The sequence below is a fragment of the Oenanthe melanoleuca genome, chromosome 18 (genome assembly GCF_029582105.1).
Source record: "Oenanthe melanoleuca isolate GR-GAL-2019-014 chromosome 18, OMel1.0, whole genome shotgun sequence".
NCBI classification, from domain to species: Eukaryota; Metazoa; Chordata; class Aves; order Passeriformes; family Muscicapidae; genus Oenanthe; species Oenanthe melanoleuca.
In genome coordinates, this window is record NC_079351.1 from 4,724,247 (window position 1) to 4,741,876 (window position 17,630).

Sequence of the window (17,630 nt, forward strand, 5' to 3'; positions counted from 1 at the left end):
TATTATAATGGAAAGTCTGCAATGTCAATGGTATTATGGGCTACAGGACTAGAAGTTAATAAATAAAACCAAACTTTAACATTTAGTGCTCAACCCAAATTTTCCTGACCAGCCAAATACAGCATTTCCTGCAGCTCCCACAAGAGAGGTACAGTCAGTTTTAGAGATTACTTTGGAAGCTTTGGGAATGGTGGTGGGACAGAATTATTTCTGCTGCTGCTGGTGGTGATGTTGTCCTTTGGATGCAACTGAGGACTCTGTGACCTTGAAGATGACCCAGAAGAAAGGCTGTCCATAGATTTTGCTTACAAAAAAAAAAAAAAAAAAAAAAAAAAAAAAAAAAAAAAAGGAAATAATAAATCAATCAATAAATAAATGCCACATTTGGGAAAAAAAATAAAATTTCAGCCCATGTAAGTAAGTTCAGTAGGACTATTTTCATATCAGAAAACTGGCAAACTAAACAGATAACAAAAAAAGAAAAAAGCCTGCACAGTTAAGAATTGAGAGCCACCCAGGGTTCCAGAAATAATTTTTAAAACATAAAAAGTGATGATTTTTTTCAGATTGGGTGCAAAATACAAAAGTGACTAATCCCCTGTACTATATAAAGGCATCTTAAGTAGGCAGCAGTTCCAGAAAGATTAAAATTTATAGTGCTCTAAATCAAATTCTACTAGCATTTTGAAGCACATTTCAGCTATGAATACCAAAGATTTTTCACATAAATCATTAATTAAAATTGAAAGTAGATATCAGTATATTTATTTTAAGAGCTGAGGAAACTGCCACATGAATTCCTCAAGGTACATGTGTGTTTTGTCTGACTTTCAGCCACTTCCTCCAATACACCTCCCCTCAAATAAGGAATTTTAAGCACAAGTTTCTATTCCACCCCAGGTGATTTTTGTCCCCAGGACTGCTTCAGGCTGGGAAGTGATCTCTCACCAGCTAAGTGATGTGTTGGAGAAGTTCCTGCAGAGCTGGTGTCACTGTGAGAGCCATACTTATCCATCAGGTCATGAAATTCCTTCCTGTACCAATAAAAAGATTTTCTTAGTCAGGATTTGGTGTTAGTTTGAATGGACCCTGTGAAATCTGCACTGCTTGTACTGAAAAGCTGCTCCTCCTCAGAGGAGAAAGTTCAACCTCCAGTGAAAGAGCAAAGCCCTGTCAAATGGTCAGAAAAGGCAAAAAAGATATCATGTAATGCATTATAAAGATGGGGAAACAACAGACTATGGATGAAAGGACTGTTGGTAAAAGTTTTATTTTTACCTCTCTTTACCCTGAATTGAAAAACTTTAAAAACTTGTAAGACAATCAACTACAGATAATAAGACAGCGGTACTAACAAGTTCCAGAACAATTTAGTTATATTAGAGGGAATCAGATTATACATCTATAGCATATTCATGTTTTCAAAGAATGCTTTTAGTTCAATTACACTGAACAAGAACCCAGAAGAGACTGACTGACTGTGACTCCTTAGAAAACAAGGGGATAGAAGAAATACTTATTAACTACTGAAAGCCAAAAAGCAGAAGTTCCTTGCTTCATACTGGAGCAGACTGGCAAAGTTATACATCTTGTGTGACAGGCATTGAAGAGAATACAAACACTTGATTTGTCTGATATTGAATCCAGCCTAATTTAAGAAAAAAAGTTTGTAATTTGAGCTCTGATTACCTCAGTAATAACTGATTTAAAATATGTAAATAATCTTTAGTGATGTAAGCCAGAAACATCACTGAATTAATATTACAGAATTAGTCAGAAAAGAAATTAACTGATTGCAAGGAGAGTAATTCCCAGGTAATTCCAGTTTGACTTCTGAAAGTTGCTCAAAAATGCTGAGTGCATTATTTTTACAAAAAGAACAACATTTATTGTACTAATGCTGGCCCCAGGTAGACACACAAACACAGATGAACGTAAATCAAATAATCTTTAATCCCAGAATGCAAAGCCACAAGAAATGAATTCAGAAGTGGCTGGTGAGGGACTGCATGGAGTGGCAAATTCTGCCCAGGCCACTGCAGTGTGGTTAAAGGACTGATGGATTTTAATTATTCAGGGAGTTTACAGGAACTAGGCCAGTATGCTTTAGATAAAAGCAGATTAAGAGTGGACCTCACATATATCTGGGCAGTCTGAAAAAAGGAGACACCAGAGGCTACAGAGTGATTTAGATGTCTGTCAAATACAAAAAAATAAAAGAACAGAAAGAGGAAGCTTAACTCGGACAAAAGGCTAAAGGAATTTAGAGAAAAATCCTTTATGGGGAGATTACTCTGGAAGTGGAACATCCCAGGAAAGGCAAATAGCAGCAGATACTCTCTCAATGATAATCAAAAGTAGTTACATAACAGCTGCTTTTCCCCGAGATTTAAGTCAAAAGGGGATACAGATCTGGATTGTCATTGCTGATGATTCTCTGCCAATATTGGTTTATATGCTTAACTCTCAACAGTCAGGGTAAGGCAATATGTAACATAAATGTCCTTAAAATGAATATATTTTGGACTACCTGCTGCAGTGAACAGTTTAACCTACTTATCCAAGCTATTCAAAGCTAGAGATTGAAAACTTTTGAGGGGTAAAAACCAACTAAATCTGCCCTTTGTTAGAAAGTTTAAATCTTATAGTTTTGTGGTAGCTCTAATAGAGTCCTCATTTTTCATTATTTTAAAATGTGAAGTATTTCAAAAACTATCACAGCAGATAATTTTTAATGGCATTAGCTGTAACCATAACATTACAAGCCTCCTCTTTAAACTGAAGTTGGCCTGAGCTTTCTACTTGAAGTGATGGATGCAAGTGATCTCAGAATGAACTGGTATCAAATACTACACAGAAAAATATGACATATGGTACAATTCTGCAATTCAAACTAATCTGAAATAAAAATACATGCAAGCCCACCCACCCACCCTGAGATACAGCACTGGATTTTTATTAGTTTTAAGGTTAAAACAATTTCTCTTACTTTGCTTCTTCATCTCTAGCAACGAGCAGAGACATGTGATTAGAGGCTGAGGCTGTTCTCAAGATGTCAACAGCTCTAGAAGGGGGCAGAAAAAGGCCAAATAAATATACCAGGGTGCTGGCAAGAAGTAAGCAGTGCTAGAATAGCAGGAAAATGGACAAATTGCTAAGTTAACAATTTTCATGGCCAGATACAGAGAAAAGTGCTTGGCAGCAGCAAAACTCAAAGTGAGCACTGGAGAATGGAGCAAAAGACAGGCTGTGGTGCATCTGCTGAGAGAAATAAACTGGGGCTGATCTCTCTTTCCTTTCCCTTCTGTCCCCATCCCTCCTTGGGCCATCCTGCTGCCTTCCTGAGCCTCCTTCAGGATTAACAGCCCACCCCAACAAAAGCTACTGCTCTGCTGTGCCTGGCTCAGAATCTCCCTCAGCAATACAAACAGCAATTTAACTTTGAATTTTCCATCTCCATCTCCAGCACTGAAAGCTGCACTGATCTCTACAGATCCAGCTACAGAAACCATCTACAGCTTTTTCTTTCCTTTTCATCATCCTCTTCATTACATGATTGCTGCCATCCTTCACATTCACCAGTACAGAATTATTTTAACAGCTTTAACTGCTGTTTTCACACCCATTCTGTATTACAGAATCACAGAACCACTGGGTTAAAGAGACCTTCAAGATCAAGTCCAATCCATGCCCTAACATCTCAACTAAACCATGGCACTGAGTGCCACATCCAGTCTTTTTTAAACACATCCACGGATGGTGGCTCCTTGTTGCCTCCTCTGGATGTGCTCAGGTGTCTCAATGTCCTTCCTAAACTGAGGGACCTGTAATCTGTGTCATTAACAAACCAGGTGATTCTGCTGTTACAGAAGCAGATCAAGTAATTCACTTTTCCACAACAGGCTTGCTGATTTAGATTTATAAGACAAATTCCTGCAAGTTGAACTCCAAGGATCTTGGGAGAGTTGTGCTCTTTCAATCACTGATAATGTCCAAAATAACCCATGTATAACACTCCAGGCTGTAATAAACACTCAGGAATCAATACAATCATACCTTTCATTTGTTACTCCAACCAAGTTTTCTCCATTGACATCTAAAATTAGGTCCCCAGTGAGCAAACGGCCTTTAAATGAAACCAACAGTGATTGATGAATCAACAGGAAAATGGTGAACATAATGTATTAAACCAGGACTTTCCCTTTCAATTTTTATGTGACTTAATTAATTAAACAACATTAAGACTCTTGGCACCTGATCCTAAGTAAGACAAATAATTGAGGTAAGACTAGAAACTATACATCAGTCTTATTAACAACAGAATAGCCACTGAAAAGAACTATCATTTAGCAATTTGTATTATATATACACAGCATCAATATTTTTGAGACTAGAATTTGTATTTCACAGTTGTGGAACTAATTTTTATTTGAATCTTGCTCTTAACATTATTGTAAATTACCATGTGTAGATATATTAATGTTTTAGACATTAATAAAGTCAGCTAAAATATTTTTTAGAATCAATTTTTGGCCTCCTGAAAATCTCTATTAAAAATAGTAATAAAAATTATCAGAACTAATTAAAAATACTAGTTCTATACAGGAAACCCTACTCTTATAAATTAAAAGTGATTCTGCATCTCAACACTTACTCAATAGTGCTGAAAGATTGCCAATTGCCTTCACCAGCCATATCTGTGATATATCTTATTCTGTGATCTAGATTTGAACACATTTTCCACACCTGATGTATTAAAATCTTTTTCCATAAAGGGTCCAAATTTCATTTCTCTATATTAAAGTAAGCCAAAACTTCATGGATCCTGACTAAACCATACTGTTTTAAATATCCTTACTCACAAAGTAAAAGAAAGACTTCTTTGGACAGCTTTTTATATGCAGTGTGTGTTTGTAGCCAAAAAATTTACATTACTTACTATCTACAGCAGCAACTCCTCCAGGTAGAATTCTCTTTATGAAAATCCCATAATCTTCTGCTGTTTGTGCCCGATAACCTCCAATAATTTTAACTCCTGAATAAACAAAAAAACAAAAGAGAAAAATTGGTTATTCCTCCTACTGTGCTAAATGTGTTTGCAGCCAAATCCATGAAAGCCAAATAAACTTTCCTGATGCTAAGTATGAGCTAGCAAAGCCCACCAGGTGTTTTTAGGTTTGATTTATCCAGAATATCAGAATGTGCAGTCTTAGTTACCTAATCCATTCTGGCAATCAGAGAAGGAGAGGCGGTGAACAGCTCGATTAATTCCATGAGGGCCCATAATGGTCCTAAGGAACAACATTAAATCATCAAATTACAGAAATGTAGGTTGAACCATGTTAAAAGAAATGACAGTGACTGTGTTTTCAGCTCAAATACAAACCCAAAACAGTCTTCTCAATTGACAGCTTTATATTGTTTGATATCTCTGAGCCACCATCATCTCAGCTAAAAATTAATCTACTCATCACAAATATTGGAATAAATGGTACAATAAATATACAGAATTTACTTCCTTTTCCCCCAAAAGCATTTCAGGCAGAACTTTGAATCCTATTTCGTGTAATAAAAAGACTGTGATTAAATATAAACAAAATTCCACAAGCTGGTCCACCTTAACATTTAGGCAAGAAAAACATTCTGTAAAAGCAGTCTTCATTTGGTAGTGAATATTTGAACAAAAGCACAGCTAGACCAGTGCATAAAGTTATTTCCCAAGATATTCAAAATATAAATTTGTGGCTATTTATGGACATAATCTTTTTCCAAATCTCCTAATTTCTTCACTCAACATTAATTTCTTTCTCTGTTGTAAAAAAAGACTTCTTTTCAAACTCTTTTGCCTGATCCTCTGTGTACCTTCCCATTCCAAATGAAAACGCCAGAATGGCACTTGGAATTGTCTAAAGGTGGAGGAATATTTTCAAGGCAGTTGGTCATGGTACAGAATTAAAAAAGAATACAGATTTTTTAATAGAATTTTGAAACCTCAATTTACAGTTTCATCAGATTCATGACCAGCACACTGCTCTGAGAACGCAGAGTATTAAGAATGCAAATAAATCCAGATTATCCTTGACCAGGTTTTACTTTCATTTAGATTAATTAAATGTAAAAAAATGTAAATTGAATTATAGCTCCTCTGTTCTTCCACTGCACCATTTTTGGAGAAGACTTGGCAGATTTCTTCTAGAAAAGAGCAGAAGCACCACTGAGTTTTTCCTGCTCTGACCTACATACTGTTCTACATTAGATAGAGTTGTATTTTCTAGAGGGTTCTAGTGAAATGGAACAACAAGAATTCATTAGCAGGGTGGGAAAGAAGATCAAAGTGGAGGACACAGTGACCCAAATCCTTCCACACAACCTAATCCAGCACACAGCCTGAACTCCATGCCTGAAACTGGGTACATCTGCAAAAGCCAGAGTACATCATTAAAAGGTGCTGTGCCAAAAGGAAAAGAGAAATCCAGAAGGTCCAAAGGTTCTTAATATTCTAGCACTAGCCAAGAGATCCAGTTTCTAAAGCACATCTGCAGTTCTTTTGGTTTTGTAGAAGAAAACTAGATAAGTTTTTTTTTTTTTTTTAATCAAGGGGTAAGCACTAGCTCTGAAAAGCAACAATTTCCCCAAACCTCGTATTTCCAAGTATTTGCAAAATTACCCTTTGCTTTAGAAGGACTGGCCACAAGAAGAGACCTAATAATTCTAATAACCTTTAGAAACAAAAAGTAAACCTATACTTCAAGCACTGTATAATTTTCACTGTAGTATTTTTGAAATATTTGTTTCACAGGCTAAAAAGAAATAATGAGGCCCAGTGTATTTGGTGTGTGACAGGACTGCCCAGGACCTTGCCATGATATGTCAGAGCACGAGGTACCCTTTGTAAAGCCAAAAGTGAACCAAACTGCTTTTACTTAATCACAGCCTGAAAGGAAGAAAAATATCCCCAAGCCTGACATTTCTTTATGAACATCCTTTGGACAAACTCCTACTCCATGAGAAGGACAGAGCATTTTGCATTACTACCCAGCACTGCCACTGCAATTATCCCACAAATGTGTTTTGAGGATGAATGACAGCATACTTATCGTGCTTTGTCCTGACTTGTCTCCATCTCTGAAATCTTAAACACAGTACACTGATCTTTAAAATAGGCCATTTTTCTATTTTTTTCTTTCTTGCATTTTTCTCCTACAGCTATTGTTTTTGCTCTGCCATTCCCTCTCAGCAGTTTTCTTATGGCAAGATTTTTATTAAAATTAAAAAGCAAGAATAACTTCGCATAAATCAACACAGAGGTTTTACTTTTGTGAAGGCTGAAAAGATCAAATCCCAGAAGTCTGAAGTTTAGAGTTCACCAGAAATTGTAGAACCTCTTTATATACTATCAATATAAAACAATCATGAAATATGATCAAATCAAAGAACAGGACAATTAATAGGAAAGGATGTACATTTTTAGAAGTAACCAGCAATACTTTCAAACAGACATCTTAATGAAACTAAAATGGATTCTGACAAAGAGGATACAGAGAACATACAACTAATAATGCACAGTTGAGAGGAATAAAAGATCTCTGAAAAACTGGAACTGTGATGCTGCCACCTACAATTAGAAAGAACTGACACTTTGAACAGACAACTTTTACAAGGTACTCAGGTCTGTTTATGCTCTAAAGACTAAGCAGTTTAAAATTACTTTATCACATAAAAGTAAAGACAAGGACTTTCAAATGTACCAAATTTGTTTAGCATATCACATCTAGTTGACTTTCAGTGTTAAAGTTTTTTTTTTTCCCCCATAGAACTTAGAACTTCAAGTCAAGCTACTTGTCATAGTTCTAATAAAAAACAGAGCTTTAACAATTTCACTGTAAAATGACTTGGATTCAGCACCTATCCAACATTTATTTTATGTCATCACTTTTAATATTCATGAAATGTTAGAATACTTTTCCCAGAGCATTAGAAACATGCTTAACTGAATAAATAAGGAAACACGCTCCTAAATCAGTTGGCAGTGGTAACAAAAAATAATTGAATGTTCTGTGCAGAAAAAGATACAAATTAAATAATCAGATGTTGCTACTCATTTTTTGAGGTCAGGCAAAAGAACTTGTAAGCAAGGTTTTAGCACATAGAGAAGATGTGAGGCGAGAGATGAAACAAACAAGCAAAACTGACCAAAATGCACACTGCAACCTTCTTACACTAAAAAATACTAAACTCAATCCAGCTAAATGCTAATAGATTGAGTGTGCAGCATTTTGTGTAGATGCTGTAGTAAGGGCAATTAAAATGTACCTGCTTCTATCACTTTTTAGCAGCATACACAAGGAAGTTCAACAACTTTGGGTTTTATTTCTTGTAGTACTTATCAGAACACACAGCTCCAGATATTCTTCTGATCTCTATTCCTGAGAAATTATTAGTAATTTATGTGCACAAACAAAATATTTACCTATGTTTATCAAGGGGAGAAAAATACACATTGCTCACAAAACACATGTTACTTGACACACAAAAATCTAAATTATAAACTCTGGCTGTTGATGAAAATAAGCTGAAAATGCCCACAGCTTTTAAATTATCTTTCCTGTATTTTGCCCAATTACAGACTAGAGCAATGCCCTCAGAACTGAAGGGTTCAGCATACCAGTACAAGAGAGAGAGACCATCAAAACGCTCTGGTTCATCTTCAGCCCCCGGAGAAAGCAAGGACATCCTTCAGCACAGCAGGAGAAACAAGGACAACCCAACCAAAACACACTGAAGGTTTCCAGTTCACCCAGATAAAGGTTATGAGCAGGATGATTTCTGCTTCCAACTAAAAAACCCAAACACAGAGCTCCAGCTGAGCGTCTCTGCCCACTTAATCTTCTCTGAAAGCCTCTGCGTCACATGCACTAATTCACCTAGAGAGGTAATGTGACTTTTCCTCTCTCTGAAATAGCCATTTAGAGCAACTTTAAAGACTGATAAATGCAAAGGAGAGAATTTACTACACTGTGATTAAGCAATCTAGATCCAGCAGCCAAAGGCAAATGTGATGATTAAAGGAAACTTATTTCCTCCTGTTCTTCTAATAATTTATTTACATGCTCCCTGCAAACAAGGTCAAAAGCAGTAACTCATGACCTTTCCAAAGCAATCTTCCTAGCAGACTGGATTATGCACAGCCACACAAAAGGGAAAGCCAACAAAGCAGACTGAAAGTATTAATGAAATGAATACCATTATGCTATTACTTTTGATTCTCAATCACAGTACTGGCTTGTGCCATGATCTAACTTGGGTTTTAGACTTTCAAGATACAGCAGTCAAAAGTCAACACCAAACTTGGGTTATTTATTTTCTCTAGAAATGGAAGCTGACATGTGCTTTTCTGTGAAAGGAAATAAAACTGCCAAATTTGTGTCACTACACAGAATAATCAAGTTGAAGAAGTCAAAAGTATCCCCCCTGATCCCAGAGGTCAGAGCCTGTGATAGGAGACTTGTTCTTGCAGAGAGATGCACATTTTCAGAAGTTCTGAGCCAAACACCAGTTTGGTTAATGAACATTTCCTTCCAGGCTTGCCTCAGAAGTACCCCTACTGCTCCCCCTCTCTCAGAAGATCATAACAAGGCTGCAGCTTGAAATGACAGCCAACAACCCTATATTCACTGAGGGCTTTAAGTAGAAAGGTAAATCCTCTCTAGCCAGGAGCAACCCTGTGATCAGACAGCATCTGTCAGGTCTGGAGGTGCAGCAGGAGGGCTCGGCTATGCCAGGAATGCAAATACTTATCTCAAGCACCTTTTTTTTTTTTTTTTTTTTTTTTAAAGCTGCAGTGACTGTAGTTTCATTAGCAGCTAATCCTTCTGAGGAAAGGATACCTTTGCTGAGAGACAACGTGCTGAACAGTGTTCAGCTAGAGTGGTCAGTCCTGAGATGCAATGCACACACAGAAGGGGCAGAGTGACCACAGATCAAGGAGCAGATCAGAGATGGAAATGGGAACACAAAGCAGCTTTCTCAGTTCCCAACCTGTGAAAAGCCCCACTGGCACAGTGATCACATCAATTCAGAGATGAAAATTTGCCCCTTTGTTGCCTTTTCTCAGTCACTCACTCAGTTGGTGTTACTGGCATTACAGAAAAACCATTGATATTTTAAGCCTCATATCAATTAGATTTGCTCTAGGGAAGGTTACAGAAGACAAAATACCAATAGATTTTCTCCAACAAAACCATCTCTGTTCTTAACACCAATGGGTTCAATTTGTGGTATCAATATCAGGAGCATTTGTCAAAATACATCACTCAGACCAACCAGTGTCACATTTTCTGCTATAGAAAATCCCCAATTAACACATGGCTCAAGGCTCTGCAATTTCCTTGTTAAAAAGCAAAAAGTTATTTTTATTAAACCAGACATGACAAACTTCTGAATGATTTAAGCAGATACAAAGTAGTATTAGGCTTAATGCTCTCATTTTCTTAGAGCCAGTAATACATCACTTGTTCAGAAAATTGCTCCTCCACCCCTTCTTCAAAGTAAACTTGGCTTTCTTCAGCTTCCTGAAGCCACCCCAAGGCTTCTATCCCTCTTTACCTTGAAATTCTGTTGCTGTGCTGCTTTTAATGAATGACAGCACCATTGCTTCTCTTGTAAGTCCTCTGCCTTTCAAGAACATCCTCAGAGGAACACAAATTACTTTTTATTTCTAGAAAGATCTAGGAAAATTGTAACTCAAAACTCCATTAAATTTAGTATAAATAAATAAGATAAAATTTTCAAGAGTTATTTGTTGTTAAGTAGGACTCCTTTCCAAACAACTGGAAAACTATTCTATTCTGGCCACACTTGCAATTACAAATTGACTTCTCAAGGAAAGTTTTGCAGTGCTTTAGCAACTAAGATAGATTACAGGATAATTTAGCAGATGAAAAAAATATTTGCAGAATCTTTGGAAGTTCAATTCACAAGATCTTTTTTGCTATAAATAAACCAAAGTCCTGTTACAAAAATCCTATACAAATCCATTATGCAACTGTAGCATTTCAGCTTCACTAACCCTAAATTCAGATTTTAAGGACTACATGCAAAGGAATGCTGTATCACATAATTCAGTGTGATCCATCCAAACCCACTCATCATTCAAAGTACATTCTACTGATTAGGTTATAATGATTAAAAGAAAACATATGTCATTATACTGCAACTGTTAAACCTGAAAAAAGCCTGGGCAACATTATAATTGTGGAGAAGCATGAAGGGTTTGAGGCTAACCCCTGCATAGAGAAGAAAGGTATGATTTAAAGTTTAGGTAAACCTCAGCTAACCTATAACCAAGTCCATCCTTGGACGCATCAATGCCATCTCCCATTAAAAAAAAAAGTACAGAAATGACAGCCTGCCATCAGCCTGCAGCTGAAGTGCCCTTCCTGTTCATCTCTAACGTGAAAAACTGCCTTTGGAACACAGCAGAGAGGAATACTCATGTAAATACTCATCTTTCACATGACTCTAGCAAGTCACAGCTGTCTGAAAGATGTATCTTTGTGATCACATACCCTGAATTTCCATCAGACAAGCAGAGTTTTGGCTTTTTCAGGTCCTACTAAAAAGCAAGTTAGCTTTTTTAATGTTTTGTGGTTTTGCTTTTCAAAACAATCAAGTTATTTATGAGGTGGCATAATTCTAAATCTATGTTAAATGGTTTTATTATCCTTCTGGATACTCTTTGCTGGATTCTATTGCACAAGTACAGCAAACATGGTAAGTCCAGCAAGAGCTGCCTGTGCCTGGTTTTAATTCTGGTTTTGATTACAGCATTGGTGTGGTTATTTGGCAGTTTGGAAAGGGAGTTACACTTTTCAATCATGACTGAATCCATGGTTGACACTGATCCAACTCCTAACTGGAAAATATTATGTTTTATAGAATGAATATAATTATTTTATACCCATGGCATTGGTAAAAAATATGATGTCTCCTAAGTACTACATATAAAAATTAAAGATACAGAGTATTCTGAAAAACTAATGCACTGTAATACAAAACCTCCAGTCTTATGCTACTGCAGGTACCCCAGATATACACAGAAGTGATCTAATATATACAAATATGTTTTCAAAGTTCAGAAGCATTACATTAAGGAATCTCTATGCAGGGTTTTATCTCTACAAAACTAGCCTTTACCAAGTGCTGATTAACTTAAGGAAAAGCTTAAAGGACAATTCCTCCCTAAATGTGTATATTTACTGGTACTGGTGTCAGCTTTTCTACAACATTACTGCAGACTTCTTCAATATCAAACTTATTTTCCTTTAAGACTTCATCAAGACAAGATCCTACCAACAAAACTGCAAGAATTTTCATATGATAATCTAGTGATTGTATTTCTGCATCAAGGGAAAAAAAGTACTTACTCCTTCTCTGTATTTGTGATGGGATCTGTACTGGACATCTTCTTAGAAGCACTATTAAAATAAAAGTTCAAAATGAAGAGTTCTGACAGATGAAGAACAGGCTCCTATCTAAGCTCAAAACTGATGAAAAATAAAAAGAGAAATTACTTTCTGAAATTTACATGGCCATGTTTTTGTCAGACATTGGAAACAATCTTATTTATTACTGGCTACTTGAAATCAAACTGGAAGAAATCAACTCCCAGGACAAAACTGATACAATTCACTGCTGAAAACAGTTAACAACTTGGACTTTGCTGTAGTAATACCAAAACATTTCACAGCCTAACTTCCTCTTAATTTTTAAGGTAGGAGTTAGAGTAAACCTGAATTCCTTGTGATTTAAACCTTCTAAATAAAGAAAAAGCAGATTATAATTCTAGGATGATGTAACATAACTGCTGAAGGCAAAGACAGCAAGATACAGCAGAATCCCCAGGTGCAGTGTTGGCCTCCACAAAACAAATTCCTGCATGTTTCTTGTGAGAAAAAGATGTTAAATCCACGTTGGAATAACACAAATGCTTCTGCAGTAAACATTTTCAGGTTTTGCTCGCTAAAGAACCAAAAACCAGTTATCTGAACATAGGGGAAATGCCACAGTATTGGCTACACTGAGCCTTTACCATTCTCTTATTCAACATGGAAAATGAAGCAGCACCAGTAGCTTGTGTGATTCACCTTACTGGAACCACCACAAAGCGAGGCACAGCTCTAAAGCAGTAAATTTAAGCATTGCTACAGCAAAATTTATTCCAGTGCATGGCACGAGCAGTGTGAAAAACTATTGTTTGTGAACTTGCCTGACTTTGCTCGTTACTAGCTAAGGTTACTGCTATTTACTACCAGCGCTCGCTGCCTTCGCAGCGTGTACCTGTGCTTGAACAAAACCAAACTCCTAGAAATGAAAATAACGTGAAGCAAAACGCCAGGAGGAAAAGGAACACACAAACAAGCGGTGTCAAATGTCCACAAAAGAGGAGAAACTGCAGGCCCAGGAAGGACCACCCGGAGCAGCCTGGCGCCCAGCGGAGCCTGCGGGATAACCAGGTACCTGAGGGATAACCAGGTGCCTGCGGGATAACCAGGTACCTGCGGGATAACCAGGTGCCTGCGGGATAACCAGGTGCCTGCGGGCCCAGCACATCCCTCCGGTACCCGGTACCGCCGGTGCCGTGTGCCCGCGGGACCGCCAGCCCTCCCGGGGAGCTCCCGTCCGGCACAGCCCGCGCAGAGCGGGGCCGGGCGCTGCTGCAGTTACCTCACACACACCCTGCGCCCGAGCCGTCACTGCCGAGCGACGAGGGGACACCCGCGGCGGGGACAGCACGGCCGGGACACCCACGGCCACGATCCCCGCGCTCACCGCCCGCTGAGGGGGCGCGGCGGGCAAGGGTGCGATGGCGGCTCGGCCCGCCCCCGTCCATTTACGGTTCTTCCCTCAATCCCGCCCCGTCCCTCCCCGGTTCCTGCCCCGTTCCTCCCTCACTCCCGCCCCGTTCTGGGCCTGTCCCGGGAGTCCCCGCGCCGCGGCCATGGCGCTGTGCGGGCGGGGCTGGGCGCGCTGTGCCCGCGGGCTGCGGCTCGGGGCCTTGCCCCGGCCCGGGCTCTGCGGGACCCGCGGCGTGCGGGGCTCCAACCCCTTCACGCGGCAGCAGGAGGAGGAGTGGCGGCGGCGGAACCGCTCGGCCGTGGGCTACATCGCGGCGGCGGCCGTGGGCATGGTGGGGCTGTCGTACGCGGCCGTGCCGCTGTACCGCCTCTACTGCCAGGTACGGGGGGCCCGCGGGCGGCGCCGCTTCCGCGGGCGCGGGGCCCTCACTGCGCTTCCCTGACAGGCCACGGGGCTCGGCGGCACGGCGGGCACGGGCGGCGGCGCGGAGCGCATCGAGCGCATGGAGCCCGTGCGGGAGCGGCGCATCAGGGTCACCTTCAACGCCGACACGCACGCCAGCATCCAGTGGGACTTCCGACCGCAGCAGAGCGAGATCTACGTGAGTCACCCGTGTGCCGGCCCCGGCCTCGGGCTCAGCCGGCCCGAGCGTGCGGCGCTGCCGTGTGGCGCTGAGCCACAGCGCCTCCGGGGCACTCCGGGCACGGGGCTGCGGCTCCCTGGGCAGCCCTTCCCAACACTGAGAATGTTTCCGTATCTCATGGCAGCCTCCCCTGTCTCATCCCAGGGCCATTTCTGTGATCCTCAGTGCAGGCACGGCAGAAGGGTCCGATCCGCACCTCACTACACCTCCTGTCGCTATTTCTGGACCGCAGTCACGTTCCCCTTAAACCTCCTCCTCCTGAGACTAAACAAGCCCAGAGATGTTTTCTGGAACTTCCACCGGCTTTGTTGCCCTGTTGCTGGACATGCTCCAGCATGCCAGTGTCCTTTTTGCAACTTTTTGCAAACTGTGTGTGTCTGCCACCCCATTAAGCTATCAAAAGTTATTGAAACTATAATTATTTGTACACTTCACGATATATATACCACATGCCCTGTAAAAGTGTATATTTATGCTTAAAAATATACAGTATAACATATCTAAACCTGTACTCTTTCTCCAATTACCCTATCCTTACAGGAATCATTTTTCAAATTTAAAAAATCCCAAATTAACTTTTTTGTTTCAAATTAGTTCTCAAAATAAGGAGTCATGCTTCTTAATAGTTTCTGAGTCTAGTACTGAGAGAATAACCTCAGAAATTAAATGCACACCATATCTAAATGTGCTTATTAAAAAAGTTCTGTGTGCTGTTGAACTGCTGAGGATAATAGAAGACTCAGGCAAAATGGGTAAGATTATAAACACATAGAACAGTATTTTAATTTTGAATATAGGTGAATTGCACATAATCAAAAATATCTGTGAAATAACCAATTTGAAACATCAAAAGAGAAAATTTTAGATAAAGCCTAAAGAACTTGGTTTGAGGGGTGGAGGGCTGCAGTGGATTTTAGAAAAAAAAAAAAAGAAAATCACTGTACAATTATGTTATAGGTGGTACCAGGAGAGACTGCACTGGCATTTTATAAAGCAAAAAATCCTACTGACAAACCAATAATTGGAATCTCCACCTACAACGTTGTCCCCTTTGAAGCAGGACAGTATTTCAACAAAATACAAGTAAGTGTGAACAAAGCAAAGATTGCATTTTCCTTTACACAAACTAAACCTGTTACCCATAAATTGCACTTTAATCCTGGACACCATTCTTCATATGCCAACATTTTAAGAAAATACTTTGGTTTTTTGAAATGATAAAGTACATCAATTCATTCCTAGCCTTACTGCCCTTATACCAAGCTGCTCATCCCATCAGAGTGGCTCCAAAATCTGTGTTATTTAGTACCACTCTGAGGGCAGGTGGAATGGTGTGAGCTGGCCTGGCCTCTTGACAGCTTTACACAGTTCATTAACAGCTAATTTATTTTTTTCCTGTATCACCACAGAATTGCTGTCTGGTTGCTCATCTTATTGATCCTTCCCAGGATTTTAGGGGTGTACAGGGAATGAGAGTTTATTTTAAACCATGACGATTTCTCTCATGTTGGCAGAGATAAAATTTATCATCGCTGTTGTCTAATTGTGATTTTTTCCCCCTCCCACCTGCAGTGTTTTTGTTTTGAAGAACAGAGGCTAAATCCTCAGGAGGAAGTGGACATGCCTGTCTTTTTCTACATTGACCCAGAGTTTGCAGAGGACCCTAAAATGGCTAAAGTTGACTTGATCACCCTCTCTTACACCTTCTTTGAAGCAAAGGAAGGACAGAAGTTGCCACTTCCTGGGTATCAGTAACAGGCCTTCTCTACAAAATGGGACTTTTGCTACATCTGAGGGCCAGTTTTGATGCCTTTTTTTCCTTAGAAGAAATAAACTACAGGACTACTGTGCAGAAATTATATTAGTAAACCTCCAATGGCACATGCTGTTATGAAAGTATATATTTTTTTTTTTTTTTTCTTGGAAGCCAACTTAATGTATCCCTGTTTCTTAGGGATAGTATTTCTTCATCAGACAGTGGAAGGGAACACACTGTTCCTGATATAGAGAGGGTTTTCTCAGGCCATCTTTTTGTAAGATGTTATCTGAATGCCACAAGACAATTTTTTAAACCAGTATGTAAGTAATATCTTCATTTAAATACAGAAGAAAAAAATCAGTTGATTCAGCATCTAAACTTCCATTGCTGGCTCTGGAAAACAACTTGCATATTAAGTTACTTTAGAAAAAGGTAAACCCAGATAATAAATTAAGGTAATCTCATAACTAACAAAGCTAGACTGTTATTTCTGTGTAAGCCTCCCTGGCACAGGAGGAGATGATGATTCAGAGGGTGATGCACCCTCTCATGTTATTACTGAATCAGTAGTTCACTTGGTAAGAGCAGACTGCTCTAAAGCTGTAATTGTGAGAACAGTAATTGAAGTGTAAGCACATCAGATCTGGGGGCTGGTTTCTGTTTGGGAACACCATCTCATTTCTGTGTTGTGTCCCCCTCACTGGAAGTGTCTGTGCTGTAATGAGTGCTCTTTGCTCTGCTCTGGGCACCTCCACAAGAGACAAGCCTGGCTTGTGTCTGACATGCTTTGAGGGGAGGGCAGTGTATAAACAACTGCAGCTGAATGAACAGCATAGGTGTCTCCCCAAAAACCAAAATCAGCACATTCAGAGGCTGAGTTGGCCAGAGCCTGCCCAGCAGTGCAGCAGCTCCTCATGGGGACTCTGTTTACCATCAGAACACAGAAGCCTGTATTTATGTAACTTTTGGTCATTATCTCTGGGGTAGGTCTAATAACACATTATCACTGCCTTGTAAAACAGGAGCAAGTTGCAGAGCAAGTTCAAGTAACCTGCTCATTTTCAGACAGAAATTACTATCAGCCAGTATCTCTTGTGCTGGGCCAGGTCTTTACCCCTTCCAGCAGAGAAGATCTAACAAAGTAAGCCTGATGTTGGTTAGCTTGGACTCTGAAAAGGCAATGGGTACTTAAGAAACAACTTCCAGTTACTTAAGTCTCAATTTCATTTGCAAACTCAAAAACTGCTTTTTTGGAAATAAATGGATGCTATCTTTAAAATGCATTACTGTACCAATTACTTGTTTTGGTTAAACAGATTCTAGATGACATACAGATCTTCACTGTATATTAAAGATTGAAAACTTCTCATT

General features: G+C 39.5%; 2 protein-coding genes across 4 annotated transcripts in view; one reads left to right on the forward strand and one right to left on the reverse strand.

The window, feature by feature from the left end:
• Positions 1-13,891, reverse strand: part of STXBP4 (syntaxin binding protein 4) — a 67,084-nt gene extending 53,193 nt beyond the window's left edge. Inside the window, exons 1-8 of one of the 3 annotated variants that reach the window (XM_056505671.1) lie at positions 13,737-13,891; positions 12,426-12,476; positions 5,218-5,291; positions 4,940-5,035; positions 4,057-4,126; positions 2,990-3,064; positions 949-1,034; positions 172-304 (exon numbers count right to left, since the gene is read on the reverse strand). In XM_056505671.1, the coding sequence (XP_056361646.1) occupies positions 172-304; positions 949-1,034; positions 2,990-3,064; positions 4,057-4,126; positions 4,940-5,035; positions 5,218-5,291; positions 12,426-12,476; positions 13,737-13,891 (740 nt within the window). Of the gene's footprint in view, positions 1-171; positions 305-948; positions 1,035-2,989; positions 3,065-4,056; positions 4,127-4,939; positions 5,036-5,217; positions 5,292-8,665; positions 8,781-12,425; positions 12,477-13,725 lie in introns of those variants that run through there. The other 2 variants (XM_056505673.1, XM_056505672.1) reach the window with 2 other exon arrangements.
• On the forward strand, positions 13,865-17,628 carry LOC130260367 (cytochrome c oxidase assembly protein COX11, mitochondrial). The gene is made up of 4 exons (XM_056505675.1): positions 13,865-14,236; positions 14,303-14,458; positions 15,458-15,583; positions 16,073-17,628. Exons 1-4 carry the CDS (start codon positions 13,865-13,867, stop codon positions 16,253-16,255), a joined length of 837 nt encoding a protein of 278 aa, XP_056361650.1. The 3' UTR covers positions 16,256-17,628.
• The last annotated feature ends 2 nt before the right edge of the window (positions 17,629-17,630 follow it).